Below are 26,133 nucleotides of genomic sequence, written 5' to 3'. Positions count from 1 at the left end.
TGCAGGGGTGCGGGTGGGAAGGGCTTGCCTCCTGGGCGATCAGGACACTGTGGGGCATGCACATGTCTACGTCTAGCTGGGGGCCCAGGCCAGCACTGGGAAAGGGGCAGGGGGGATCTCAGAGCTCCTTCGTCCATGCCAAGGGTCCAGGTTCCAGGATGTGGACGCACAGGGCCATCAGCTGTCCCCGCGGGGCTCCTGGGACGGACAGACCTGGAAGGGGCTTCCTGCAGTGGGGCGGGGCTGAGACAGAGCCTCTGGGAGAGCTCCCGTGGCCCCTAAAGCCCCTTGTCTGGCGTGGGGGGTCCCTTTGCTTCCCGGTGGCTCCACTCACTGCAGACCAGCTGGCGAGTGAACCGAAGTTTTAACTAACGATGTTCCCGGTTGCTGGTTGCCGGTGACAAGAGCAAAGCCTGGTTCTGTGGGGTGGCTGGGGTGGCTGATTGTCTCACAGCGTGTCGTCTCCAATTGGGCATCTCAGGGAGCCGTTAAATAGCCCCTCTTTGGGCGATGTCTATGCGGCTGTGGCCGGCAGGGGCGACAGCAGGGATCGGCGCACACGGAGTTGCCGGCCGGCCACGCGGCGAGCTGTGGCTACAGGATAAATGGTCCGTATGATGCTGCCCCGTGCCCGTGGCCCGATTCGCCGGCCGGGCCTGCCTGTCCAGGGCGGGGTGCGGGTGCCAGCTGGGGGGACAGGAGCAGGTAACCCACCCCCACAGTGGGGCACGCCACGCCCAGGTCCCCCCTCCGCCTTCTCCATTCCATTTGTGGTTGGCTCAGGCCCCAGGGGCGTCTCGGTGCCCGGTTTCTGGAGCTCCGTCCGACCCCTCCTGCAGAGGCCCTTGTCCTTGGCATGTCCCGTCGGGCCTTTCCCGCCCGATAGAGCGTCCCCCATGAGGGCCAGTGCCCGCTGTCCCTCAGCCTGCTCTGTTTTCTCTTGCAGCTGGCACTGCGGGGGCCGGCTGGCCCGATGGGTCTTACCGGGAGGCCCGGCCCCATGGTGAGTCCTTGGTGGGGAGAGTGGGGGAGCGTGGTGAGGGCTGGGGCGTCCTTCGTGAGTCCCTTCTGGCCCCAGGCTCACCCGGAGAGCACCCTTTAAGCTCTTACCAACCACTGATATACCAGCGGCACCCCAGCGGGTCCAGGGGTCCTGGGGAGGGGCAGGGGGTGTGGGGCTGTGGTGACCCACACAGGGAGGCCTGCCACTCCTGCTCTGCCTGGGATTTTCCTCCTGACCCAGGGAGCTTTCTTTCCGGTGTCTTTACTCTTTAAAATCATGTTTCCTAAGTCAAGAGCACTTGAGTGGGGACAGACCCAGGATTTCTCACGTGCCACCCTCCAGCTGCTCAAGCCCTGGATGGGGTGTGCCCGAGCACACTCAGGGCCGGCCAGCGGGATCCCCAGGGAGTGTGGGTGGCCTTTGCTGTTTGCAAAGAGACAGGATTTCAACACCTGCCAGGCCCGTTCCCCTGGGAGTGGTAGATTGGCTCTGTGCCCCGGGTCTGTGCCAGCCCCTTCCCCGTCAGGGCAGGCTTGGGGCTGCTCCTGTCCACCTGTGGCTCCTGCCTTGTCGTGCGCCCTACGGATGCCCACGTGTTGCCCTGAGCCGCGGCCGCGACAGACCCCAGTCACACTCATCCCAGAGAGAGGAACAAGCATGCCGTGGGCCTCATGGCTCCCGTCCTGTACGCTGCACCGTCCAGCGTTTTGTTCAAAACTAAGGGGACACCCACATCCCTGGGAAGTTACTGCTCGTCCCTCGGACTCTGAGGGCTGCAAGCGCCACTGATTCTCAGCGGGGAGCCCTGCCCCACGGGGTGACCCATTCCCGGAGGTCTGATGTGTATTCCTTAACCCAGACCATGTCTCCCTAGGGCCCTCCGGGGAGTGGAGGTCTGAAGGGCGAGCCGGGAGACATGGGGCCTCAGGTATGTAGGCATCTCACTCTTGCTGCTTGGGGGGCACCCCGTGTGCATCAGAGGTGGAGGCCGCTGGAATGGGGGCTCCTACAGCGCGTGTCTTCAAGGGAGCCAGTGGGAATTGTGGCTTTGTGTGCAGCTGGGATTGGGGAAGAAATAACTGTTCCTTGCTGGGGGACGGCTGGGGGACAGCGGGCTGGGCCTCTTCAGACCCTCACTTGGGCAGCAGGTCTGTGCCCGGCCCACTGCTGCCCACGAGCCCCCACCGGCCGGCTTGATGAACACAGGGACAAGGCTTTGCTTTTGCCTCTGAAAAACACGGACCCAGCCTGACCCATTGCCCTCTTTGCTTCCGGACAGGGACCCCGAGGTGTGCAGGGTCCGCCTGGCCCTGCTGGAAAGCCTGGAAGAAGGGTGAGTTTTGCGGGTCCCGTGGGGTGGGAGTCTGCTCTGCTCGGGGCCACAGGCCCGGCTGCCCCCCTGCCCCCAACGAAGGGCAACTATTTTCAAGGCCGCATTTTCCCTTCCCTGGGGCCGGTGCGGCTCACCCGCCTCTGGTGCCTCCATCCAGAGCACGTTAATTTAGTTTCACAAACGTTTTTAATTGAGGCAGCTTCCCAGGCCCTTGGGGAGCAAGTGCGGGAAGACAAAGTGACCGATGGGCCTTATTTCCTTAGGGTGGACTTGTTTCTCTGGAAATGGCCTCAGTTTGGTGTGGGGGGAAGGCCAGGCTGATGTCCAGGATCCCTGGGACTCTGGGGGCTGGTTTTAGCGGATGGAACTAGTTTGTGTCCATATGACCGTGGCTGTTGCACGGGGCGTGTGTTTCCAGGTTAATATACATCAATGGTCCCCGTCCAGACAAGCCAGGGAGAGCCTAATGATCTCACATCTCACCAGAAAGATGGCTAAGGAGTGGGTCTTTTCAGCCAGAGAAGGCTTTGGGTGAGGGAGGAGAGGGTTCTGGGTGTGAGCCTCTCGGAGCAGTGCTGTCCCCGGGGCTGCCTGGCCATTCCGCCTGGAGAGGGTGAGGGGTGGACGGGACTCCTTGCGGGGGTAGGGGGGGCTAACAGTGGTCGTGAGCAGGAGTGATGGGGCACGGCCCTCGTGTGGCCCTCAGGACACAGGTCCCTGAGGCCGGGGGGATCCAGGACCCATGCAGGGTCAGACCCACGCTTCCACGTGGGCCACCAGTGCCGGAGATCAGTGATTCTTGGGAGACAGTCTGGGTTTGTCTTGGTTCTGATTCTGCAAAGAGTTTTATTTCGTTCAAGGTTTCTGTGAGTCTCTAAACGCTGTAAACGATCCCGTTTCCCTGGGAGCTGTTCCTCAGGCTGGCGTGGGAGGGATGGGGAAGGCGGGGAAGGCCGAGTGCAGGTCCTCCCATGGCTGGTGGGGTTCCGTGGCCCAGGGTGAGAGCACCCAGGTGCCCAGAGTGTGCCGGGGTGGCCTTGTTTGATCAGCGGCATGTGGGACGCGGGGAGGAGAGAGGACGTCGGTCTGGGTCAGCCCTTTCTTCTCAGCCGGCTGACATCGTGCGTTAGCGAGTTGGCACCTGGCCGAGTCTCCGTCCCTGTCCAGGTGCCTCAAGCCTGACAGGGCTCTCCCGGGGTGGCCGTGGGGCCTGTGTAGTGGGCCCTGCCCTTCGTCCCTGTGGCCAGTCAGGTGGGGACTGTAGACTTGTCCTTGTGGTTTCCTGGGAGTGGCTGGAAGTGATGGGTCTGGGAGTGGCCCCCGCGGACGGGAGCATCTTGCTTACGTGGGCAGGCGTGTGGCTTTCGTGAGATCCGCCACCACCGTGCAGCTCAGTTTTCGTCGTGGCCGATGGGACCGATCCTCGGCACGTGCTTTCCGTGACTCCTGTCTGTAACCTGCCTTCTGAACGGTGGCAGGGTGGTGGCCTGGGCTTTGCTGTGGGGACACGCTCTCTCGGGAGCCGCAGACCCAGAGACCTCCAGTCCCGTGGCCACACGGCGCTGCCTGCTCCTCTCCTGCGGCGTGGTCTCACCCCCCAACACAGAGAGGCATCGCCGCATCTGGCGTTTCAGGTGGCGAGGCTCAAAGACGGGAACCACGTCGAGAGGCGCACAGCAGCCCCAGGAGCCTGGGCCTGCGTCCTCTCGACCAGCCCGGCCACATGGGGCAGTGCCACTCTGCTGGGCCTCCCAGGAAGGCCCCACTCACGGGTCCCCGTGACACTTTGCCTCCTCTGTTCCAGGGCCGAGCTGGGAGTGACGGAGCAAGAGGGATGCCTGGACAGACTGGCCCCAAGGTAGGCCACGCTTGCCGCCTCCCAGGGTCCTTGCGGCCATGGCCGCCATTGCTGGCGTCATGCTGGCGACATGGCCAATGTGTTGGTTGTGCGGTGATGGCAGTTCTGATGACAAGTTATGACGCATGACGTCCACGCTCATCCAGGGTGGGGGCTTGGGGGTGCGGAAGGTGCTGCTTGGCTCAGTCTCCCTGACATGTTGGCACAAGGCCGGGCTGGGGGGTGACTGTCACAGACAGGTGTGACAACTGCAGAGAGTTTGCCCCTTTCCAGTGGGTGGTGAGCTTGGTGGGTGGGGGTAGAATCCCAGGCACGGAATCCATTCATGGGAGGGGAGGTGACACGGTTGGACACATGGGAGGGGGGGATGCAGGAACGCCAAGTACACGAGCAGGGAGCCTTCTTTTCCTGTGCTGGGCCACCTATTCGGCATGGCAGGGACCGAGTAGACAGTGCATGTGGGTGAGCGTGGGGGCCCCCGTCTCGGCCCCCGGAGAGCCGACCCGGGCTATGTGCAGCACGAGAGGAAAGGCTTACGTCCCCAGCAAGCGCACCGTGATGTGGACGGCTCCTGCTACCTGGAGCGGCCAGGAAGTGGGTCACTGTCCTAGCCAGGTGTCCGAGCCATCTGTCCACTTAGTAACTGGTACAGATGAGCTCACGTGCTCCCCACACACATGGAGCTCTGGTGAGGCTCTGGTCTTGCGTCCCCGGAGCGGCAGGAGGGAAGAAAGTCTGCTCGGATCTCTCCCCGTAGACCAGTCTTCCAACCGCAGAAGCATACCTAAGCCCGGATACTCTCGGCCTCTCCCCGCGTGGTTTGCAGCATCTTCGAGCCAGGACTCTGTACCTGGGCCCCCACAGGCACCCCGGGGTGGCCGGGAGCCACAGTGTTGGCAGCCCGGGTCAGGCCCTCCACCGGATGAGCACAGGCCACTAAGAGTGTGGGGCGCGGCTCGGCGCTGAGGGCGTGGCAGTGAGTAAGACGGTCGCACGGCCGTGGTCACTCTGCCACGAGGCTCAGAGTCTGTGGCCCAAGACAGAGTCACCTCTGTGTTTCTGGGCTTTGCTGGTGTTTGGGGGAAAAGAGCTGGGGAACACAGGCCTAAGGCAGAGCCTGGGTGTGGTGAGCAGAGCCTGGGGTCACGGCACACAGGGTTCCTGGGTGCGGCCTGAGGCCTGGCGGCCGAGCTGTGTGCAACGCAGTCTCTGAGGAGCCTCCCGTTCCCTCGCAGGGTGACCGTGGCTTTGACGGCCTCGCAGGACTGCCGGGAGAGAAGGGCCACCGGGTAAGTGTCCTGTCTGTGCGTTTCTGGCACAGGGAACCTGATGGACGCGTGTCTCGGGAGGCCTTAGTGCTCTCGCGTGGGGCCGGGTCGCTTCCAGTCCCAGGTGGTGGGAGCGAAAACCCTAGGCGACCCCGGGAGGTCAGCCCAGAGAAAGCGGGTTTCTCCTGAGCAGCTTCTAATGAAAGAGCCCGTCGGGCTCCGCGCTCCAGGGGTGAAGGAGGGTGAGGGTGAGCCTGCCCTGGAGAAGCCCGCTGTCCGATCGGGGGGCCTGGACCCTTTGCACGGCCCACGTGGCTGCTGTGACGAGGGCAGGTGTGTGCAGCGGCCGGTGCCCCCGTCTCTCCTCCCGTCGGGGGCGGTCTCCACGCGACAGGCCTAGGCCACTTGCTGGACACTTTCTCTCTTGCCTGTTCCCTTTGAAGCAGACGATGCGTCTCTTCGGCACCTTGAGGACAGGCGGGCACGTGTGCATGTGTGTACATGCGCGTGCATGCACACATGCTGGTTGGTCGTGTTGGGCGGGGGGTTACCCATCACGTCCCGTAGCACGCTGAGAAATGGCCCTAACAGTTTACCAAAGCTGCGTTGTCCACATTCTCCAACTGCGACACGGAGACCAGAACAAAGGCACCCGCTAGGTCAGGGCCCATCCGTGCGATGGATGAGCCTGTATTGAGTGCCAACTGTGTGCAAGGCCTAAAGCCTCCAGGGGTGAGAGGGGACCCGGCGCCCAGCCTCAGGACACTCGCTGTCCAGGGTGGCAGCCCTTTCTTAGGGGGCCCTGTGGGGCTGGGGTGCTCCCCTGCTTCCCATGGAGAAGCTCGCGGGGTGTGGCTCGCACCTGCTACAGTGTTCCTTGGCCCTGTGTCCGTGGACCTGTCCCGGGCCCTGCCTCCCGACCCCAGCTACCCGAACGGACCTCCTGTGGCTCTGGGAGTCCTCAGTGGGCTCGGGACGTCCACAGTCGGAATCACAGAAAGATAGATGGGCATTTGGGACAGTCGCAGGCATCTGCTCCCAAGTGCCTAATGCTGACCCCGCTTGACTTCCTAGGGTGACCCTGGTCCTTCTGGGCCACCAGGACCTCCCGGAGACGATGGAGAACGGGTATGTCACCACCTGCCTGTCCCCTCAGGGGGTCTGGGCTGCGAACCGCTGGGAAATGCTGGCAGCAGAGCGCTCGGCCGTCAGGCGTGTGGCTGGGGGGTGGGGAGGGTGAAGCCATGGGATGTGGGGACAGCCTGCAAACCACTTCTGAGATGCTTGACCGTTGATCCTGCCCTGTGTGGTGTCTCCGAGTGGCTTTCAGCTGTCACCGGTCTCAGAAAAAGCCCCTAGTTCCAGGAGGCAGGTGCCCAGGACACCGTGGAAACGTGTCGGCAAGTGTGAGCTCCATGTCTCCGCTCATCCACGGCTCGGATGCAGGCTGTGGGTGCAGAGCCTGGGGATCTGGGGAGATGGGGGAGAGTCTGGAGTGGGTGGCTCTGGAGGTGGGGGGCGAGGTTGGGGCCGTGGCGGGAGGCGGCCCTCCCCTGGGGGCTCCATGGGGTCTGTGTATTTGTCCGGTGGCTCTTCTGGGGCTGTGGCTCCTTGGGAGACCAGAGCACCGTTGTCCTGCGGTAGAGAAGCGTGGGGAGCTTTTGAGCCCCGCCTCCTCACACCCCAGTCACTCACAATGTGTCTCGGGGTGTTAGGGGTGTTTTAGGGACAGGGTCTAGAAGCTCTGAATGTAAGGGGAGCAGGTAGGGCATGGGAAGGGCGGGCCCGGCCATGCTTCTGTCCTCAGTGGCTCCCAGGCTGGCTTTGTCCCTGCCCCTTCTCCTGTCTGCGCCCAGCACAGCTCACTGCACCACGGGAGAGGCGAGCAGGGTCCTCCTGGAGGTGTGTGTGTGTGTGTGCATGTGTGTGCAGGGCTGGGCATGCATGTGCGTGTGTATATGTACGTGTGCACACAGGGTACGTGTGCACATGTGTGCGGGCACGACTTCATGTGTGCGTGCGTGTGCAAGATGCCCACGTGTGCTCACGTGCAGATGTGCAGGCCTGGGTGTGCGTGTGTGTGCGCGTGTGCGTGTGCGGGGAGGAGGGAAGGGAGCGGCGCGTTGACAGAAGTGGGTGTTGAGAAGCAGCTCCTGTTCTGGGACCAGTCAAGCCTGGGCGGCCTTTCCTTCTCCAGCCGGAAGGAAGACTCCTCTGGGTTTCCTCCCCCCGCCGTGTTTAGGGCCCTGGCAGAGAGGTTGGGCTACCTTGGAGTTGGCCCGGGATCTGGTGATCGTCCGTGACTCCTTTCTACCCCAGCTTCTGCCACTCGTGTTCCTATCATTTGCCTTCGTCCCTCTCAACTTCCCTCCCTCTCCCCCTTCCTCCCTTGTTCTTTCCCTCCCTCCCTCCCCATCATGTGTCATCCCCCTCCCTCCCTCCCTAGCTACTTGTTTTCTGTCTCTGTCTAGCTTCTATTCCTCTGTCCTTCATCCCTATCGTCACCCATCAAGGCGACCAGATCCTTTGCTCGCAGGATCCTTCCCGTGCAGCTTTCTCCTCGTTGGAGCTGTGGTTTGTGGCCTCCTGACCAGTGTCCCGGGGCCCCAGATCCTGCCCGTTCCTGCAGCTTTCTGGGCATGTGGACATTTTGGGGCCTTCCTGGCTGGTACCGGGACCAGAAAATCTGGCCGAGGCAGAAGCAGCCCCAGGACAAAGCATCCGTTGCACAGCAGCAGGGGCACTGTCTCTCTGTCCAGGCTTTAGAACTGATCTCTAAAATCCTGCCGCTTTCCTTCCCCACAGGGTGACGATGGAGAAGTCGGGCCCAGAGGGCTGCCTGGGGAACCCGTAAGTCTGATCGCGTTCTGTCTCCTCAGCATGGCGATGGGCTGCTCAAGGAAGCTCTGGTCTGGGCAGAACCTGGGACCACCTAGAACATAGATTAGAGAAGGGGTCAGCCTTGAAACAGAGACTCAGCTGGGGGATTCTGGAGGGAGAAAAAGAAGGAGTACATTGGAAAGGGTGTGGGGCAAATACGACCTTCCCCGGAGGAAGAAGCTGAGATCTGGGGGGCTGTGTTTGGGCCTCCACGCCGTGGGCCTGGTGCGTGTCCAAGGTCATCATGGTGGTCATCCAAGGTCATCACGCATCAGGCCATGGGCCTGGTGCGTGTCCAAGGTCATCATGGTGGGCATCCAAGGTCATCATGGGGGTGTGCAGGATCATCACGGGGGCGTCCCAAGTCATCACAAGCGGGATCCAGGGTCATCACGGGGGGGTAACCCCGGTTATCACTGGGGGCGTCCAGGGCCCTCATGAGGGCGTGCAAGCTGCAGCTGTTCAGGCAAGTGTCTGAGGGCCGTTGCGGGGACGGGTCCGACTGTCTGCTGTCCCTTCTGGTGTCTGCGCTTCCCGAACGTGGAGCCCTCTGTTAGGGTGGCCCTCTTTTCCCCAAGCCGACCTCCGTTTCGGGCCAGGCGAGCGTCCTCAGCGAGAAGGAACACCACTTACGTTTCACAGAGGGTAGTTCTCAGACGCCTCACTTCCGTCATCCACGTCATCACGGCCGCAAGCCTCTGGCGACGTTAACTGAGGAGAAACACTGCCAGCGCGACACAGAGGGCCTGGGCTGCGCTCGCACTTTCACCGGGGACTAAATTATTCCCCGATGTCTGATCAGCCCTCCAGGAGACCCCATTACCCAGTCTTCTCCTTAACATGCGTCTAAGTGGTGCCTTCTGGGTTACGAACCCCTAGGAAGCGTTTACGAGGCCAGGCATTTACCTAACGAAAGGGACGGGTACAGGGCAGTGCATGTGGGAAGGATTTCTCTTCCCGGATGTGTGAAGTGCGTCCATCGAAAGGGTGGTCGCGCCTTGGTTAAGGGCTGGCTGAGCCCCACGGGCAAGGCAGGTGCGAGCGGGCCACGGGAGTCTGGTCAGCTGTGCTGGGGTCGGCGCTGCCTTGGGGCCGTGTCCCTCCACGAGCGCAAGTGGCTGTCCCCACACGTGTCCCCCGCTGCAGGGGAGAGCGGGGCTGAGCTCTGGGCTGTCCAAGTCCCAGAAGAAACCTGAGCGCCGTGCTTCGTCTCTGTGTTTGGCCGCCGCGTCCCCAGCAGCGTGTCCTCCCTCCGCCTTCTGGTGTCAGAAACGCAGCCGCGTGTCCCTGCACGGAAGGGTCTGAGAGGGAGCCAGTAATGAGACGTGGCCAAAAGCCCGCCACGCAGCCGACTGTCTTTGTGGCCTCCTCGAGGAGAGCTTTTGTGGGCACCTGCCCCGCACGTGTGTGGAAGGGCCCCCGGCTTGCAAAGGCTCTGAGGTGCCTCCTTCATCCCGGTCTGAGCCTCCTGTTAGCTTCTGGCTCCAACCTCTGCTTCCCAGAGCGGAGGTGGAGAGGCGGGGTGCGGGGGGAGGCACAGCCACGCTTCCCGGGGAGGTGTGGACACCTGCGTGGCGGCAAAGGCTCTGGCAGGGGTGAGGCTGCGGGATTTGCCTGGGGGCTGGGCCGGGCCGGGCTTCTTGGCCAAGTGGGAACTTGTTCCTTCCTCTTGCAGGGGCCGCGTGGTCTGCTGGGGCCGAAGGGGCCCCCGGGCCCTCCTGGACCTCCGGTAAGGCCTGTCACCTCTGCACGTCTGTCCACTCAGACAGTTGTCCGGGGCTGGTTGAGGTCAGCAGGGCTCTGCCGCTCACAGGCGGAAGGAACCCTCTAGCCGGTGTGCCTTTGTGGGTGGAGACACGGAGCCCAGCTGGCCATGCGGCTCTCCCCGTCCTCATGCCTCACGTGCTGTTACCAACAGCCTGCGGACACCTCACGTCCTCCTTCTGGGAAAGTTCTGGGAGGAGCCAGCCTGAGGGTCTGGTCCGGCCCTGTCACGGTGGGCGGCTTCCCCAGGCCCGCCCCGCCCTGCGCTGGGGCCGGCTGCTCCACTGTCGCTGGCCCCTCGCGCCTGTGGGGTTATTGGGATCAACTCCTGCCCCATCCCCAGAGGGTGTGGCATCCCGAAACAATGTGGGCAGGACACCAAGCCCAGTCCGGTGGGATGGTCCCTGGGCGCCCTGTGGGTTCTTTAGCATTCTGTCTTGGTGTTCCTTTCCCTTCCCTCTCATCCAGGGTGTGACGGGGATGGACGGCCAACCAGGCCCGAAAGGAAACGTGGTAAGTGTCCGGGGTCTGCCACCCGGTGGTTGCCATCAAACGGGGTGGGAATGCGAGGAGGAGGGCGGTGCGGGCCCTGAGCCCTGGCCCTGCATGGAGCCGCCGCTGGACAGCTTGTGCCTGTCAGAGCCGGACCAGCCCCGAGGGAGCTGGCCCCCTCCCTGCGCGGAGCCTGGTGCTGAGCGGGCACCGTGAGCCAAGCCCATGAGAGACAGGTCTCATGGCTCTACTGGGAGACTTTAGCGCAGTGTTTGGGAAGCGCTCTGCCAAACAGAACACCTTCCGGTCTGGTCCTTCACGGGCTCCTTGCCAGTGGCGTGTGCATCGCTGGCAGAAGCAACGGAGCACTCCTCCAGTCGGGGTCAGCGTGGAGAGCCTTGCGGGTGCCAAGGCCTGGTCCCTCCGCCATGCCTCTTCTTGCTGGCATGAGAGCAGACTCTTCCCCTGCCTGTGCCCAGAGTTCCCACGAGTGGCCTTGCCTTTGTTCCCTCTAGGGCCCCCAGGGCGAGCCCGGCCCCCCAGGACAGCAGGGTAATCCAGGTGCCCAGGTAAGCGAGCAGTGGGGGACAGTGAGGGGTGTGGGTGTGTTGGGGTGTCCTGGGCCCTGTGCTGCCTGTCCCCGCTGAAGGGACCTACAGCCTAGATGTGATTGAGGACTGAGTTGTTGGTGCCCAGATGAGGGGGAGGATGCGGGAAGGTGGGCGGGTGGCAGGGAGGCATTTGGAGCCAACTTCCTTGACCTTTCTTGCCCTGTCCAAATCTCCTAGGGTCTTCCAGGGCCCCAGGGTGCCATTGGGCCTCCGGGAGAAAAGGTGAGTGGGCTGTGCAGGTGCAGGGACAGTCCCATCTGCCAGCAGGGTGTTTCCGCCTCGGCAAGCTCATTCCACCAGAGTACAGGCTGCGGGAGAGCTGGTCAGCCCCGGTGGGTCCGAACTTCTGGCCTCCCCCAGCGGCAGGGACGCTCAGGGCCCTGTGCACGGAGCAGATGAGCTCGGGGGACAGCGGGATCTCTGTCTTTCATTGACCCTATCACTGGGCCATCCACGCACTCCTTGTCTAGCTCTGCGTAGGGTCGCCGGATTAGGGAACAGAAGTGAACCCGGCGTTCAGCTGGCCTGACCGTTTCTTATTTGCCCGACGTCCAGCCTGAACCGGGCGTCCTGTTTTGTCGTTTGCTTTTGTTTTGTGTTTGTGAGATCTGGCCGCTGGGTGTGTCCTGCACCTGCTGAGAGCTCGTGCTCAAGCCCCCGTGCTGCTCTTGGCTCAGGGCTGCCTGTGAGGTGTGGTTCTCAGCCCCACGGATGGCGGCAGCTCCCAGGAACCCGGAGCAGCAGAGGGCGATGTTCCCCCCTCTCCAGGGGCTTCGGTTGCTGGAAGCTTCCGTGCCTCTGAGCATCCTTTTCCAGAAATGTTCTTTGGGCAGGTAGAGGGTGGGCAGCCCAGGGAAGAGGTGACCCGGAGGGCTCACGGGGTCTCTGGTTTGTTCCAGGGTCCCTTGGGTAAACCAGGCCTCCCAGGAATGCCCGGTGCTGACGGGCCCCCGGTGAGTACCCTGCCTGCCTCACCCCTTCACACGCCACCCGGCCCCTGGTGCCCCCAGGGCGGGACCTGGCCCACAGGCCTGTGGCTGCCCCTCGCCCCCCGTTTCCTCTCTCTCTGCTCTGCCGATGAAGACCCGATGGCTTGCTCGGTAATTACCCGGCTTTGGAGACACTTTCCCAGCATGGGTTCCGAGCAAGGGGCGGAGACGGCGTGAGCAGGACTTGAGTTCCTGGGGCGCTGCTTCATGACCCGAGCCTGGCCCGCGTTTCTAACTCCGAGGAGGGTGGGCTGGGCTCCCAGCAGTCCCTGTGTTGCTGGTGTTGAAGGGAAGGACGGCGCGCGGAGGGTATTTTTAGCAACCGCACGCTGAGGAGGCGGGTCTGCAGGAGCGCGTCTGCGGTGTGTGAGCACAGCTGTGGGGCCGGACTCGACGGTGCCAGAAATAGCGAGCCGGGGATGGTCCCTCCACGGCTGCGCTGCGGGAGGGAGGGGCGGGGAGGGCCGTGTGGTCGGTGTGGGGGCTTCATCCGCTCCCAACACCCGCTTTGCGTGTTGCTGGTGGGGTCTGGGGATTCGGGTTCATTTTAGAAGATTCATGTGATGCTGCCTGCATAGCCTGTTTCCAAAACCGTGACTGGCTGAATTACCTGTTTCGGGCAGGGCGTCTCGGTAACTTCTCAGCCATTAAAAACTACGCAAGAGCTCCATACGTGGACAGTTCTTTGGTGACCGTCTACGGCACGGCCGTCGGCTTCCCTGGCTGGGCCCGGGGCATCACACGTCCGCCACCGCCCTGTCCCTCTCCAAGCCGGCGGCTCGCCTGCCCTGCCGTGCGTGAGCTGCCCTGGGCCTCCCGTGTCCGCTCGTGTCCTCCCTTATCTGTGCGTCTGAGAGCACGGACATAGCACGTCTCGTCCCTCCTGTAGCTCACGTTCATACTTCATTTCCTTTTCTGACTGTAAAATAACACACCCGGTTCAGAAAATTAGCAAAGTAAACGAAATGACAGCAAAACGAAAACCACCTTGACGCCATCTCCAAGGCCCAGCGCACGATAGCAGGGGCGCATGTCCTTGCGTGTGTTGTCGTCCCCCCCACCGTGCATCTTCTGCAGTGTTTGGGGTGAGGGGCCTCTCCCACAGCGGCTCCGGGGAGAGGGTGCTGGGGGTGGGGTGGGCTGCCGACCCCCACCTCCCTGACCTGACTGCTTCTGCCAGGGAGACCCCCACCCCATCCCCACACTGACCCGTCCTCCCACACCCTAGGTGCCTGGCGGGGTCTGGTTTTCCTCCCACTTGTAGGACCCCCCCACCCCCGCGCGGGGCCCATAGGCTGCACTTCTCTTCCTTCAACGAACGCTTGAACCTAGAATAAGAGTGTCTGCAGGTCCTTCATGCATCAGACGCCCCGGGGGCGGGGGGAGGACTGGTGCCGTGGCCCCTGCCAGCCAGCCGGTTGTCTCCCAGGAATTTGCAGGAACAGAGACGTTGAAACACACCCTTGTTCACGAGGCAGTGTGCTGTCGATCACCCTTAACCAGACGGTTTTGTGTCTCTTTTCCCTCGAGTTGGGTTTGGCTTTGGCTGTGGAAAGGAAGGTTGATTTAAAGCCCTTTAGAAGGAAGGAGTGTTTCCAGGCAGACGCGCTGGGGCGCGGTGAAATCGTCCCGGAGAGCCCACGGCGGGGACTCGGGGGCGTGAATCACGGTTGAGGGAGTACAACGGAGCTAGTAGAAACCGACTTTCGGTGCGTATTCGGTGACACGAGGAAAGGCCCGCCGCGCGATGTTAAACTAAAGCCACGTCACGCAACGCCCGTCTTGCGTGCCTCGCGCGGAGGATGGATGGGAGGGTCTGTAGCACGGTTAGCCAGGGGTGCCGTGGGCGGTGAGGTTAGGAGGGACCGCGTCTGCTCTTCCTCTTGCCTGATGGCACAGAGAACATATATTACTTTCTAATCAGAAAAGTATCAAATACACATAATTTAAGCTTTATTATTTTTTTATCATACAAGTATATCCTCCTTACGAGGTATTACAAAAATGCAAAGGGGGGAGACGAGGCTGGCCTTCCCTAGGGGAGAAATCAATCTCTTGTTTTGATGTATTTCCTTTCAGTATTTTTCCGTTCCGACGTTTTTAACAAGCTTGCTTTGGGCGTCCCCCGCCCCCGTAGTTGCTCTCATTCTATAAATGCAACTTAAAATGTGCCTAAAGAAATTTGGCCTCTGTTCAAATAAAGCTAATAATTACGGTAACTGCTGACGCGTGCTGGCCGTTCGCTCCACGCTGGGTGCAGTCCTGAGTGCCCGGCGCACCTGCTCGTCTGGTCTCCGCAGCGACCTGTGAGGCAGGCGCGTGGTCGTCTGTGCCGCGTGAGCGACGGCATTACCATGTGGAGGGCACAGCACGCCTTCCGAGGGACCCACTTGGCACCCTGGGCTCGAGCACCCCCAGCTGCCCTCCCTGTACCCCCCAGGTCCATAATGGAAATGGGCTGGCGTAAAGTCCTCCCAAGAAGCCACGTGGCGGCGGGCCAGGATCCACACCCTCCCGGTCACCCCAAGGCAGGACACCCTCTCCTCGGCACTCTTTGGGTCCAGCCCTGCCACCCTGAGGCGTGGGCACCGTGAGCTTTGTTTGGGAAAGGCAGCACGGCCAACAGGGTGTCTCCCTGGGTGGTCCCTCTGCTGCATGACTTCCCTCGACATCAGGCGGGCACCGGCAGGCTCCGCCCCGAGCCCCGAGGCCCCGCCCTGTAGAGGACCCCTCTGCCGCTGCTTACTTTGCCCTCCAAGCAGGCTGTTCACGGCAGCGTCAAATCTAAGCGCACGGCCAACAGCAGCAGAGGGAGCGCCCACAAGTATTTGTTCTCAGAAACGGGAGACTTAGGTCCTCACAACGCCGTTGTGTTCTAGGACAGGGTCCCCGGTGCTTAGAGCCCTCAAGCTGAAGGAGCAACTTGTCCCCCCTCTCCTCTGACACGTGAACAAGTGGAGGCCCAGAGAGGGCGAGTGACTACCCTGAGGTCACGCAGCGGGTCGGGGTAACCAGGCCCAGAATCAGACCGCGCCCTCGCCACACCATGCGGCCTTTTCACTGGAGTCCCTGGGCTAATTCCAGACAGGGAAGCGTTCCCCTTTCTGCTTTTATCCGGGGCTTGCCTCAGGAGCTCAAGGGCATAAAGCTAGTGACCGACCTCAGCAGGAACGTCAGAGAGCTCGTGTTTCTGAGGATGGGCTTGGTTGGGGCTCAGGTGGACAGGGCAGTGACCCGGGGGCCACTACCGGGTCTGCTGGGCGTCGGCTCTGGACCTGTATCGTGGGAGCAGGTCGTCCTCTCCGGTCTGTACCAGCTAAGAGGTTGGCAGGCAACCTGCCCGGGGACTCAGGGACGCACTGGGGACCCCAGGCGAATGACAGGGCATGGCCTCTGTCCGGGCACCAGCCTGGCCCCTGGCATGTCTCCCAGCGCGAGAGTGTCCTGCAGACAGTGTGGCGCCTGCCCATCTGGAAGGTGGCGTGTCCAGACCCCCAGTCCCACATCATTCCTCTCTCAGCACAGAATCCTTGCGGAGCGAATGCCTTGTGGTCCCCGGTCCCGGCTCACCTGCACTTGGGGTTGGGCTGGGCCGGTGACTCAATATGGGCAGATCCCGCCTTTGGGTGTCCACACACATTTCTCCTCCATGCCAGCTCAGGTCATCACTGGGCCCACACGGAGCGCACGTACGGAGGGGGCAGCCGAGGGTCCGGGCTGAAGGACTGGCTCGGGGCCCATGGCTGGGAGTGACCTCCGGGCTCAGCTGCCCGATGCCTTTCACGTCCACTTCTCTGGCTGGGGGCGTGGGGGGAAGGAGATGGGGGCCTGGCTCTCCCTCCCACGTGTGACCACAGCTGTGCGGGATGATCACCGACTAACACCTGCCTTCTCTCTCATGACAGGGACACCCTGGCAAAGAAGGCCCTCCCGGAGAGAAAGGAGGCCAGGTGGGTTCAGAATGACACGAGTGGGAGCAGCCAGGCCCTCCTCCCTGCCCAGGGGACCTCCTCCCATGCAGAGCCCTCTGACCCATCCACCCCCCTTGGTACTGCACTTGGGGCTGCAGGCACAGCTGTCACCTGGGCCACACAGAAGCTTGGTGACAGTGCAGGGCTCCTACTGATCTGTTGCCATTGTTTGTTTGGGGTCCAGGACTTGGGGGTTTGAAGGTGGGATTGGAGTCTCCAGGCAGCCTGAGTCCCCCGGGGTCTGCCGCCCTGTTTGTGGCCAAAGTCCCCTTGTGCCTCCCATGGTATCCCCACCCCTCCCTGGGCCCGCCCTGCTCAGTGCACTGGGACAGTGGTCAGCAAGGCCCGTTGGCTGTCACCAGCACTCCTCCCAGTCAGCCAGCCCTTGTCTCCTGCCCCAGCTGGCAGCTGTCCCACGCCATCCGAGCTGCCTCTGTGGGGACTGTGCTCCCTTCAGGGCAGCCCGCCCTCCCAAAGCGTCAGAGCCCCCTCCCCATCCCGCTGCCCCATTCCCACTCCCCAGCTGCTGGGCTGGGGCTGCCGTTGGATTGGTCCCTGGTGTTCTCATCATGGCACACAGCGTGCACGTCTGCTTTCCTGGGGGGCTGGGTCCCATGGGACCAGGTCCTGCGTGTCTCCTGAGGAGCCTCTCCCGAGGGTCTGATCTGGGATGTCTGCTCTGCTCAGGGCAGGGGAGCGTGCTGGTGGAAGGCAAGCTTTCCGGCTGTGTGTGGGGGGGCACAGAACGCCTGCCCACCCGGGTCGGAGTTAACGGCCTTCCCCCTTTGGTTTCAGGGTCCTCCTGGCCCCCAGGGCCCAATCGGCTATCCGGGTCCTCGAGGAGTCAAGGTGAGATTCGGCTTCCCGGAGGTCAATGTTGGGCTTGTGGGGCACAGCAGCCCTGGTCCTCCTGGACTCGTTGGATCCCGGGACAGAGGGCCTGGGCAGGCGGGGGAGTGACTGTTTGTGGCCAGATGGGGCTGATCCCCAGCAGGGGACGTCTCTGTGTGTCGTGATAACCAGCAGGACGGTGGCGCTCTGTCCGTCTGTTGGGAACAGGCCCCTCCCAAGCCCCAAAGGGATGCACACCTCAGCCCAGGTGAAGAGCCCGACACGCTTTCCTGGCGGTGCCCAGAGGGCAGCTTCTGGGGCCTTTGCACGTCCGGAGAGAGCGAGCCCGTCCCCATGGACAGCACCGGGGCAGACGGAGCGGCGGCGGCGGGGTGGGGGTGGGGAGCAGTTGGTGGGAGATGGCCGTTCATCCGCAACTGCGTTTCTGCCGCTGAAGGCCTCCCAGAGCCTGGTTCGGCGGGGCGCAGAGCTCCGGAGCGAGCCCAACACCGGGTCCTGGCTATTCTGCCAGAGCGGACCGCGTCTGAGTCGTGTCACGTGGTCTCCAGCCGTGCCGGCTCTGGACACGTTGGACATGGTTATGCAGAGAGAGATGTGTCCCAGGAACGCATGCTGGGCAGGGGTGCGGCGGGGTGGCGGAGTTCCCCCTTCTCTGAGAGCAATGGCAGCGTCGCATCTGAGAGCTCTAGGGGGTTCTGGGGCTTGAAGAAAGCAAATGGAGTCTTTCCTTCCAAGTGATTGTAACTTGCTGTGCAGGGAAACGTACGATGTGCGCACACAGCCAGCGCAGCCCGAGGAATTTGCGTGAACCCACGCGCGGGCTCCCGGGCCTGCCCCGCACCGTTTGGTGCTTACCTTTCCCCAGCATCCTCGTGCCGCGGGAGCGAGCCCCTGGCCTGCGGGCGGAGGACAGAGTGGCTGGGAGCTCAGGGTGCAGTCATGGGCCCCAAGTCAGCCTAACATCGATGCCTCAGCAGGACTCAGACCCAGACCTGCCTATTCCAAACCGAGTCTCCCTGCTGCGTGTCCCAGGAATCGTGGCGTTCCGAGGACACAAGCCGCCGCGGACAGACTTCCCGGGGCCGGGAGCCCTTGGAGGCCATGGTTTCCCCCCGATGCAGGCTCTTACCAGCTCACCTAGGGAGCCGTGCCAGGATGATTATTCAGCGGAAATGCTGATAACGTGAGCTCTCGCAGGTTTATCTTACACACTTTGTCACAGAAAAAGTGCCTGCCGGCCCCATACATGGCTTATTGCGGAGGGCTGTGTCTGTGAGCTGTAGGTGTTTGCTGTAAAGTGTTTATGGACGACGCTCTTATCCTGTCCATCTGATTAAAATTCATTCACGCCATGAGCGAGCCACTTAGACTTGGAAGCGCGGCGAGGGAGGAAAAGCAACGCCGGGCGCTCTTGTCATTGGAGAAGTAGGTTCTCCTTCCCGGGCTTCGGAAGCCGTCAGAGAAGTCGGCGGCCTGAGGGGCGGCGGGTCCCCCAGGGAGGTGACTGCGCAGGGCCGAGAGGTGGCGTGCGGTCTCTGGTAGGGCCGGCCCTGGGTGAGGGCGGCCCGGCTCTTCTCCACCACCTCCCGCCACCCTTCCTTCCGGGGAAGCGCCCTTCTGTGTGCCTCCACTTCCCCACCTTCCCTAGGGCATCTGCGTGGGCCTGGCTGCCAGCACGGTCCCCCCACCGCTCTGCGAGCCTGCAGGAGCCGGGCGGGCTGGGGAAGACCATAAATACGAATTCTCTCAGGGCCTTGGGCAAAGCCCTGTCGCTCTCTGGGCCCCTTTGCTTTCGGTCCCCCAGGTCTGGCCCATGAGGGCCACAGGGGATACTGGCATCCCGTGGTACTACACCAACCAGGGTGGATTCGTGCCCCTAGGGGACATCAGGGGGCATTTCTGACTGTTAGAACTTGGGGGGACCCTACCGTCATCTGATGGCTAGAGGTCAGGGACGCTGCCCCCTACCCCTGCTCTGTACGGGGCAGCCCCGTGACACGGTCACCCAGCCCTGGATGTCAGTAGGGCCGGGGGTCCGAGACCTGGTCTGTTTGTCCCTTGGGCAGCACTTTCCCGACCTCTGACCTTAGGTCCAGGAGTGGTGGGCAGGGGACCCCCTGCCAGCCTGGCAAGAGGGAGGAGGCTGGTCCAGAGCCCCCAGGGCATCAGGGTTTCAGGGTGACCACGCCTCCCATCTGCCCTGAGGCATCCTGTCTCCTGGGGCCGATGGGGCCTGCAGTGCATCTGGGTGGCAGGAGGTCGCGCCCCCCAGGCCTGTCCCAGCTCCGGGTCTGGCCCCAGCTTTGCTTAGAGGCCCTCCTCAGTCCCCGGGAAGACGGGCAAACTGCACAGTCTGTGCAGACTTCTCACCACCAGACGACCACTGGCCGCACGAGGGTCCCGGGAGGTGGCCCTGCTGTCCTGTCGGCAGCCTCAGCTGGAGGCAGATGGGGGGCCCGGCCTCTCTCTGGGGTCCCACAGGCAGCTGGTCTCTGGGAGTCAGCGGTCAGTTCTGCTCCCTGCTCGGAGGGCCCAGGCCGTGGCCACTTAATTCCATGCCACGGACGGCTTTACCCGGCCTGGGCGCAGTGCTGGCATGGGGCGGGGGCATAGGGAGGAGGACGTGTCCGTCCCTTACAGTTCTTATTTGGCCCAGAGATGAGGTACGTCCTGAGCTGATTATTACTGGCGGTGCTGTCCTTATTATTGATTAGAAATTAATATGATTATACTGTGGTCGTGTATTAATAATAATCCCGAATGACTGTAGCACATTGCTCTTGGTAACTGAGTGCCCACTGGGACCTGGGGCTTGTCTGGCCTCCGTTTCCCACCAGCAGGAACAAGGTAATGCTGGTCTTCACACCCCACTTTCCAAATGAGGAAACTGAGGCACCAGGTACCTGGGACCGTGTCAGAGGCCACAGAGCTGGGGTCGGGACCTGATTCCAGAGCCCACGCTGAGGCCTCGCGTCCCACTTGCTCCCCAGATCTCAGGGAGGCGGAGGTTTCTGGAGGAGGGTGGGATGCCTGTGGAGGCCATCTGGGAATCACAGACACGGGGGGCCTCGCATGGGATGCGAAGGCAGGAGGTTTCTCTGTGAGCCCAGGGAGCCCTTCCTTTGAGACTGGGAGCACGAGGGAGGCTGCCTGGCTGGGGCTGCCGAGCTCTCTCCCTCCTTGGCATTCGGGGTGTAGAGCCTTTCCTTCCGAGAGCTCCGGAGAGGCTCTGACTCGCTCCCTTCCCTGTGTTTGTGCAGGGGGCAGATGGCATCCGCGGGCTGAAGGGCACCAAGGGCGAGAAGGTGAGTGCCGCTTCCTGCCGGGGCCGCCGGGCGCACGCGGCGCGGAGCGGGGTTCCCAGGGCGGGGTTCCCAGGGCGGGGTTCCGGCAGGTGGTCCACGGGGACAGCGCTGGCCACAGCTGAGGCTGCCGTGGCCTCTGAGACGGAGGGGTTGGCGCACCCTGCAGGCCAGGTTGTCTGCAAAAGGAGAAACGTGTCCAAGAGGACAGGCTGTGGGTGTCCCTCCTGGCCGGGCTGAGGGGCTGGGGCTTTGCCCCCCTGCCCAGCACACGGCCCGCCCCTCACCTGCAGAGGCCGTGGACGCCCCACACCCTACTCCCGCGCGGCTGCCTTCCAAGGGGAGGGACAGCCCCTCGCACTGCCATGGAGCCGGGCGCAGAGGGAAAGTGTTGCCACCATGGCCAACGGCTGGGCCCAGTGTGGGTCCTCTCCCGGGGCACCTGCCAGTCCCGAGGTGGCTCATCACGGGACGACACTAGGCAGGGATGGCAGGGAAGCCAGAACCTCCGTGTGGTGGCGTCTGCCCCACCCCCCGGCCCGTCTCTGTTCTCAGAGGGCGTCCTGGTGAAGGCAGGCGCACGCTGCCTCGGTTCCTGTTGGGGAGCTCCCTCCGGGGGTGGCCAGGGCAAGGCAGACCTCTGAGCCCTTGTTCTGGGGCATCTGAAGTGTGGGGACAGGGGGCCAGTGGGTCAGGGATGTGCACCCCCCCCCCGCAGGGCAGACCTTGTTGCAGGCAGCAGGTCCCCGAATTCCTGGCCCGTCCACCCAGGCCCTCCCTGTGTCCTGCTGGAGGGGCTGTCCAGAGCCTCCAGAATGCCACATTTGTCTTCTCACTTTTGTCCTTAGCTGAAGATGGGGCTGCCCGGGCGAATGTGGATTGGGTCGCACAGGGCAGGCCTCTCCTCCAAGAGGGTCACTGCGCTGCCCCAAGTTGGTTCTGGGCTGGGAGGGGGGTGAGGAGCCGCCTCCCAGGAACTTGGCCCCTCTGAGGCTGCTGTGGGCGAGCCCCTGGCCCTTCACCGAGCGGCGGCGGCCTGAGGAGGAACGCGTTCGCGCCTTGTCCCAGAAAGCGGCCTGCCTCTGAGTGTGAGCTCCTGGCCGGTCTGGGTGTTGAGGACCAGGCCCCGGATGGACGAGTGAGATCAGGACGCAGGGCCTGGACACTGGGAGGGAAGGACGAGCCAGGCGGGCCTGTGTGACCCTCCCAAGGGCCTCTGTGGGTATCTCCGTGGACCTGAGTGGACAGCAGGCCACTGACGTGTGTGAACCCCCAGGTTCACAAACAGCAGGAACGTGTCCTGCGGGGCCAGAAAACGCAGGACTCTGTCACAGAGGGCTGCCCCGCAGCAGGTCGGCCTGAGCCCCAGGCCCTTCCCTGCCTGCAGTGCTCACTGGTCCTGGCTTCTGTGGGGCAGAAGAGCCCCCCTCTGCTGCTCGCTGGTCAGCGGTTACTGGGCCCGGACCGGAGGCAGCTGGGGGGGGGGATGGGCAGCTGTGCCCAGCTGTGCACGGGGGAGGGGGTGCTGGGCTGCAGATCGCCAGCTTGTCCCCACAGCCACAAAGGGTTAGAGGGGCGCCCTTCACTCAGCAGCCCCCCACCTGGCACGTCTCCTGCTCGGGCCGGGGCTGTGCGGCTGGGCCCTGTGCTGACTCTGGGGGCCGGCCGTCCCGGAGGTGGACTCTTTGATGCAGCCCGGGCACTGTCTCGTCCCTTGTCAGGGTGAAGACGGCTTTCCCGGGTTTAAAGGAGACATGGGCATCAAGGGTGATCGGGTGAGTGTTTTGGGGTGTCGGGGCAGGGGCGGGGTTGGGGTGGGGGCGGGGCTATGGGGAGGGGCCTTGGAGGGTCAGGAGAGGGGCTGGGGCGGGGCTGCAGGTGGGTCGGGGGTGGGGCAGGAAGGCTCGGGTGTTTGGGGCCAGAGGTCAGCTTCTCTAAAGAAGGTGAAGCCTCCGTGGGAGCTCTAGGCCCTCAGGCAGGGGCAGCTGGGGGCCCAGAGGCCTGGCTCTGTGTGTCTCCCCCACCACTGGCCCCTCATGTCTGGCTCAGAGCCACGGTGACTCTTGTCTGGTATTAAGCCCCAATACTGGGGTCACCTGTGGTCCCCTAGCCCCTGTGCCCTGGTTCCGGCCGGCACTCTGGACAGCAGAGCAGTTCCTTTGGCTCAGAAGGGTGGGAGCGCTGTGGGGAGCAGAGGGGAAGGGGCTGCCCTCTGTCCAGGGAGGGCCGGGGTCCCTGCCCACCCCCGCAGGATCCCGGTCCGCCAAGTGTTCTTGATGTTCTGAGGACCCAGGGCAGCCCCTGTGTCTGTAACCTCATCCTGGGCGATCAGAAGCTGCAGCAAACCCATTGTTTCAGTAATTCACCCCCGCTCCAGAGGCGGCCGGCCAGTGCTGGGGGAGGAGGTGGCTCACCGGGCCGGTGTCCCGCAGAAAAGCCCCCGGCCGCGTTTTCATCAAAATGAGAGGGTGATGCTGACGCCGTGGCCGGGAGTGTCCGGGGAGCGGGCTCGCGGCCACACACCGCGGTGCGGGCACTTCGAAGGTTCCCGCCCCCCCGGCCTCAGAGTGAGCCCAGGCCGGGCAGGAGAGAGCCAGGTGCCTGGGCCGCCCGCGGGCACGGACGCACACCTGGACGGGCGGCTGTCAGCGGACCCAGGGCCGTCACGTGGCTGCCAAAATTATCCCCTGACAAGGCTGGCCTGCAGGCGCCTTTTCAGAACATGCCCGAGCCCCCGAGCCCCACACGCTTGGCGCGGCGTCCCAAGCTCAAAAGGCAGAAGCAGTCTTGGCGTCTATCAAAGGAGGAGGAATAAAAGGGAGAGAACGGGTTCACAGTTATGTCCCGGTTATGTTCCTGCCGCACACCGCCGTTCTAGAACTTTCTCCATGGTGACAGGACCCCGACGGCCCACATCGGAGGGGTCTCTCTGTTTGGCTGGTCAAAGTCCTTTTTCTTCTGGCTTCAACAAGGCAGCCCGCCTTTAGGGTCTCTATTACAAGGACGCATTTTCAAAAGAGGCTGCACAAAAGACGTTCGGCAGGCACATGCCCAGCTCCATGGGCCGGCCCGCTGTTGGAGTTAGGAGAGGGTGGGACTGGGGCTGGGATCTTTCCTCAGCTAGAAGTCCGAGTCATCCGTTTTAATTTCCTCCAGAGAAATTTCCGCCCAGCATGTGGCATTTACTAGGTGCTCAGTAAATGTGTGACGGACTCTTGTTCATGGAGAAAAACGCTTGTTAGGGACCCAGAGACCTGGGCCTGCGGACAGGCTGGACCTTACGGATAGGGGAGTCTCTGGTCTTCATCTGTGCAGTGTGCGTTTTTGTTGTGGGTGGCGTGACTGTGCCGCAGTCATGGGACATGGGGGAGCCAGCGATCAGAGGGAGGGTTGGCAATGGGCAGAGAGCCAGGGTGGGCACTCAGACGCTGGCTGGCAGGCGGCCACTGACCTCGGCAAGCTCCCAGACCCTCGCTCTTGCCTGGGTCCAGGCCTCCCCATCTGTACCATAGGCAAGTTGGATGGGGCAGTGTTGGGACCCTGTCATCTCTGGGACACGTGCCGTGGTCTCCTGTGTGCCAGCTGTGCTCAGACAGCTGCCTGGCCAGGGGCTGTGGTCCATCCCTATGCCTCCTGGGGCTTCGAGGGAAAAAGTGGGTCCCCGTGCACGGGCTTTTCTACTGTGTTTGGGGAAGTAGTGATTTGGAGTTCCTGTGTTTACCGGCCATCTCAGCCAAGAGGGGCTCATTTGGAGAAAGTAACTGGGAAGCAGGAGTGTGCGGCCTTGAGAAGAGAGCCGCCTACCTCCGTGCAGAGGGGTGGCCTGGCCGGTCAGCAGAGCCTGTAGCCTGCTGCACGCTGCTCTGGTTTTGTCTGACCCGAGCACGTTCCATCTGCTGGGGGCTGCCCGGTGGGCTGAGTGGCTCCTACCACAAGGTCTTACCCGGATTCTCAGGCCCAGATGGGCTGCTGGGAGTCGTGTGGTGGGGGTGAGGCTGGGGGGTTCTCCCTCACCTTCTCTTTTCTGACTTGCAGGGGGAGATCGGCCCCCCTGGTCCTAGAGGAGAAGATGGCCCCGAGGGCCCGAAGGGTCGCGGAGGTCCGAATGGTGACCCTGGTCCTCTGGGACCCCCCGGGGAGAAGGTATGTGACTTGGGACTCTCCATCGGCCTCTGGGGATAGACCCTTCCAGCTGGTGACTCCGCCAGGCTGAGGCCCCCAGGGGGGATGGGCGTGATCTGACTCGGGTCCTGTCCCCTTTGCCTCCCTGGCACCCTTGCCAGCCTTCCCAGGGAATTTGTCTGTTGACAGGCTCATCCTTTTCTTGTCCTGAGCCCGGCCTTTCTGAGCACTTTGCCAGCATCTGGGAGAGCTCCTTCCCGCAGGGTTCCCAGAGCTTGGGGTGGGAGCCCCAGCAGCCCCGGCTTTGTCTTGCATGTGGGGACTCCTACAGCTGTCCTTACCCCTGCACTCGGGGCCACGAGAGGCTGCCCGCCCTTCCCCTCCGCCCTGGCACAGGGGTGGGCTCCCAGAGCACCCCGTCTTGCCCTAAGTCTAGGACCCTTTTACAAAGGGTTAAACAGAATCTCAAGGGTAAAAGTTCTTTTATGGAAGGTTTGCCTCAAGTTGCTTTTGCTTCAGTGTCATATTGTCTCTACTTGAGGAACCTTGGCTTTTATAACCGCCTAAGGCACGATTTTCGGGAGATGCCATCCCAGGGGGCAGGCAGGGGGTCTCTCTGAGTCCTTCGGTCTTTGGAAACAGCAGCCCACTCGGGCCCCTGCTGACACGTGCTGGTTTTCTCTGCTCTGAGAATGTGGACAGAGGAAGATGGTGCCGGCCGGTTAACACAACGCCTTGTCTCTCCCCAGGGAAAACTCGGAGTGCCGGGATTACCGGGTTACCCAGGAAGACAAGGGCCCAAGGTAATCTATGGGCACGTCAGGTGTTCGGACACCCCCTCCGGGCTCCTGCCTGCTCTGCCCCCTCTCGCCCGGTTGCCGCTCCTGGAGAGGCTGCTGCGTGCCCCTGTCCCCCGCAATATGCCATATTCATAGCCTTTGGCATTAGTCCGGCCAGTTTGGAAGGAGGTGCTGGGACCGTTAGCAGAGCCTTTCAGAGAAGGGGGCAAAGCCAGCCAGAGCCGAGGGCCGCAGGCAGCCGTGGCCGCTGCTTTCTCTCCACCGGGCACCCGAGAAGCCGCGCTCACCTCTGCTTCACCCTGGAGACTGGAAGGTTATTTGCTCGTAACTGAGCGTCAAAGGGAGATGAAACCTTCCTCATATGAAAATCATGTCCTGCTTTAAGTGAAACAGCTCCTCGAGGGTTTGGAAATCACTTAAAACATGATTTTTTTTTTTTCAAAACTCATCTTTTATTATTCATGGTTCTTCCTTAAAAAATAACCAGCCGCCTGCACCGGAGACATAATTAGTGGAGGAGGAGAGCTCCTGTCTCTCCCAGGTTTGCAGCAGTGCCTTCCTGCCTCCCTGGCTCTGTGCCGCTCCAGACTCCCGGCCTCTATCTCATGAGCAGGAGGCGTCCTGGGGGCGGGCTGCCCTGCCGGGCATTCCCATGCGGCCTAAGGAAACAGCAGTCCCTCCCTGGAATGCTAAGATGCACCCCCAGGGCCTAGACCCGCGCCCTGTGTGCAGGGAGGCAGTTTGCTGTCAAGCGGGGATTTGTTCAGTGTCCCACAGTGGCGTGCGGGATGAGGCTGTGATGTGGCGGCACCCACTGCGTCTCGGAGGGAGAGGGGCTGATGGACAGGTTTTCTCTCCTGAAGTGCGTGACCCTCGGGGGGCAGAGCC

At 62.7% G+C, this 26,133-nt stretch overlaps 1 protein-coding gene across 2 annotated transcripts in view; it reads left to right on the top strand.

Annotated features, from left to right (window-relative positions):
* Positions 1–26,133, top strand: part of COL5A1 (collagen type V alpha 1 chain) — a 138,839-nt gene that overhangs the window by 71,738 nt on the left and 40,968 nt on the right. For both annotated transcript variants that reach the window (XM_047699330.1, XM_047699329.1), the window contains exons 14-31: positions 947–1,003; positions 1,878–1,931; positions 2,283–2,336; positions 4,141–4,194; positions 5,430–5,483; positions 6,537–6,590; positions 8,268–8,312; positions 10,018–10,071; positions 10,575–10,619; positions 11,114–11,167; positions 11,387–11,431; positions 12,109–12,162; positions 16,104–16,148; positions 16,965–17,018; positions 20,282–20,326; positions 22,045–22,098; positions 24,359–24,466; positions 25,195–25,248. In XM_047699330.1, coding sequence (XP_047555286.1) covers positions 947–1,003; positions 1,878–1,931; positions 2,283–2,336; positions 4,141–4,194; positions 5,430–5,483; positions 6,537–6,590; positions 8,268–8,312; positions 10,018–10,071; positions 10,575–10,619; positions 11,114–11,167; positions 11,387–11,431; positions 12,109–12,162; positions 16,104–16,148; positions 16,965–17,018; positions 20,282–20,326; positions 22,045–22,098; positions 24,359–24,466; positions 25,195–25,248 — 984 coding nt within the window. The remainder of the gene's footprint in view (positions 1–946; positions 1,004–1,877; positions 1,932–2,282; positions 2,337–4,140; positions 4,195–5,429; positions 5,484–6,536; positions 6,591–8,267; positions 8,313–10,017; positions 10,072–10,574; positions 10,620–11,113; positions 11,168–11,386; positions 11,432–12,108; positions 12,163–16,103; positions 16,149–16,964; positions 17,019–20,281; positions 20,327–22,044; positions 22,099–24,358; positions 24,467–25,194; positions 25,249–26,133) is intronic.

This window comes from Lutra lutra, chromosome 13, assembly GCF_902655055.1.
Source record: "Lutra lutra chromosome 13, mLutLut1.2, whole genome shotgun sequence".
NCBI lineage: Eukaryota > Metazoa > Chordata > Mammalia > Carnivora > Mustelidae > Lutra > Lutra lutra.
This window is presented reverse-complemented; position numbering and strand designations above follow the sequence as displayed.